The sequence below is a fragment of the Amphimedon queenslandica genome, unplaced genomic scaffold (genome assembly GCF_000090795.2).
Source record: "Amphimedon queenslandica unplaced genomic scaffold, v1.1 AMPQUscaffold_8756_Cont19304, whole genome shotgun sequence".
Classification (NCBI taxonomy): Eukaryota; Metazoa; Porifera; class Demospongiae; order Haplosclerida; family Niphatidae; genus Amphimedon; species Amphimedon queenslandica.
Genome location: NW_003550971.1, coordinates 1 through 2,783, shown reverse-complemented (window position 1 = coordinate 2,783; position 2,783 = coordinate 1). Strand labels below are relative to the sequence as shown.

At 35.0% G+C, this 2,783-nt stretch overlaps 1 protein-coding gene and 1 pseudogene across 1 annotated transcript; one reads left to right on the top strand and one right to left on the bottom strand.

Annotated features, from left to right (window-relative positions):
- The first annotated feature begins 10 nt into the window (after window positions 1-10).
- Window positions 11-1,592, top strand: LOC105315696 (ankyrin repeat domain-containing protein 17-like). Its single transcript, XM_011410424.2, has one exon. The coding sequence runs from the start codon at window positions 243-245 to the stop codon at window positions 1,506-1,508; it is 1,266 nt and encodes a 421-aa protein (XP_011408726.2). The 5' UTR covers window positions 11-242; the 3' UTR covers window positions 1,509-1,592.
- Window positions 1,593-1,649: 57 nt separating this feature from the next.
- LOC100635169 (kynurenine 3-monooxygenase pseudogene) lies at window positions 1,650-2,778 on the bottom strand (annotated as a pseudogene).
- Window positions 2,779-2,783: the final 5 nt, after the last annotated feature.

Here is a 2,783-nt window from a genome sequence, read left to right as displayed (position 1 = left end):
AACAACTACAACCTTATTACTCATGCCTTAATGTCAAAATTTTCATTAGAAGTGGAGCTGTTATTGATAATCATGATTTTCAGAATCTTGTTGAGTCTTACTCTTCTAAACTGACTAAATTTAAAGATACAACTACTTTGGCAGAGCTTGCTGTGGCTACAGAAAAAGAAACAGTGCAAAATTTGCAATTGCACAAAGGTTTTTCAATATTAAAAATCATTTTTGGCAAGAATTGGGGCTCTATGTTTCTATCAGTTTTTTTAAAGTTTGTGAGCTTACCTAGTTTATCTACTGCAGTGCATTCTCTAAATTTCCTCAAAGTTTCGGCACATAACCACAACTCATTTGTCTGTTACTTCCTTGTTCCACATTCACAAATGCAGGCAATTTTTGAAATCGAACAGGAATTGCTTGGAGGTAATTTTAACATAGATGGAGTATTTATAGATGACACTCCTATAGTCATAATAAATAAAGACAAGATCTCTGCAATGAGCATTTTGGATGCCAGAGAAGAGAACCCACGCGTACAATTAATTGAAAGGAGGAATCATTTAGAAGATGATTATGGTCATACGACAAGAGAGGACCAATTATTAGAAAATATCAAACAAGGCAAGATTAATGTAATCAAGTATCTCCTTGATCATGGAAATTGTAATACAAATTATAGAAATGATAAAGGGGAAACCTTTTTGATGGTAGCTGTGCGTTCAGGACAATATGAAATATTCCAAATTTTATTGGACAGGACTTCAGATATCAATGCCCAGAATCAGCAGGGTAATACAGCACTAATAATTGCCTGTGAAGAAGAACAGCACAAAATGATTGAACTTCTACTTGACAATAACGCTAATCTCAACATTCATAACAATGTAGGGATGACTGCTTTAATGTGTGCATGCCTATATGGACTTTACCTTGTAGTGGAATTATTATTAGACAAAGATCCTCAACTGGATATTCAAAATGAAGAAGGAATGACTGCTTTAATAGCTTGCTGCTCTGCAAATCATTGTGAAGTTGCTGAACTCTTACTTAGTAAAAACCCTAACGTTAACATTCAAAATGGTGACGGGGCATCTGCACTAATGTTTGCTAGTTTTAATGGGGACATTAAAACTACTGACTTATTGCTAAGCAAAGATCCAGATTTAAATCTACAAAACAATGACGGACAAACTTCTTTAATGATTGCTTGTGATAAAGGACATCGTAGTGTTGTTGAACATTTGCTTCGTAATGACCCAGGCATAAATATTCAAGATAATGAAGGAATGACAGCTTTAATGTTAGCTTGTATGGGTGGCCATTATAAAGTGGTTGAGCTTTTGTTAATGTATAACCCAACAATCGGCATAATAGATGATGAAGGATGGACTGCTTTAGAGCATGCCATTGACAGTGGACACAACAGTATTGCAGAGCTATTGCTACCTGACTTTAACAAGTCAATGCTTGATATTAATTATGAAACAGTTTTTTATTCTGAACAAGATTTATAGATGTACAGGCTATTATTTTAATTTGTTGCCTGTAATGTGAATCTGTCTTTTTCAGATTTAGTGTAGTTTACTAATTTGTTATTTAAAATATTGCTATTCTTGTTACCTTATAATTAATAAATTATTCAAAAATTGATCTATTCAAAAATTAATATTCTACATCTAAAAATGAATACAAAATCATTAATAAAGAGCAATAACCTAATGTCATTGAAGCATAAACAGTTTCTTATTTCATCAGTGAGAATAGCAAAGCAAAAAGAAATATAAAAATCAGCACAACAAATATGAATATAGCAATCGTAATGATTTTAACTATATTCTTCTGCCTGTTGTTCTTCTCTATCACATCATGATAGCCCATTCTTGTAAATGTAACCATGGTATAAAGAGGAATAAAAGAATTTTGAAATTTCCTGTGGAGAGCGTTATTGATTTTTTTCTCTAAAAGAAAAAGACGACTTGTAACGTGTGATCTCATTTCATCATAATTTTCCTTTGAAAGCTGTGCTATTGCATGCCCATCCCTCCACCTGGCATTAGAATAAGCTTTAGCTGCAGCTTCAAGATCACCCACTCCTCCACTTGTTATTACTTTTTCAAGACACTCATCGAAAACAAGACAGTCCTCCATACCAGCATTCATGCCCTGTCCATAAAATGGAACTACTGCATGAGCAGCATCTCCCAATAGAACAGTGGAACAATCAAGATAGTAGGGGTCACACTTGATGGACATCAGAGATCCTGTTGGATTCTTGAAGTAATCCTCCACTAGCCTAGCTTCGCCTATTTTTTTTATAGAATCAGGAAAGTGCTTCATAAAAACAGACAGAAGATTTTCCTTGGTTTTTATATTATCAAACATTTCAAAAGGCATAAAAAGAGTGAGAGTGAAGCTCTTATCTTGATTAGGCAATGCTATCATCATGAATTCCTGACGTGGCCATATATGGAGGTAATTAGGAGGCATTGCATATTCTCCTTCAGCTTTAGGTGGCATGTGTAGCTCTTTATAACCATGCTCAATGTACTCTTGTGTGTAATTGAATCGATCGCCAGATCTCATCATTTGACGCCTAACTGTTGAAAAAGCGCCATCACACCCAAATGTGAACCCAACCGTCAGTTCTTTCTCTCCCTCGGGGGCTTGAAATGTAAGTGACTGCTTCTTGAGATCAGCACGAATGAGCTTGTGTTGAAAGCAAAGCGTAATGTTAGGATCAGCTTCAACAGCATTTAGCAAAAGTTGACTTAATTTCAACCTGTCAATGG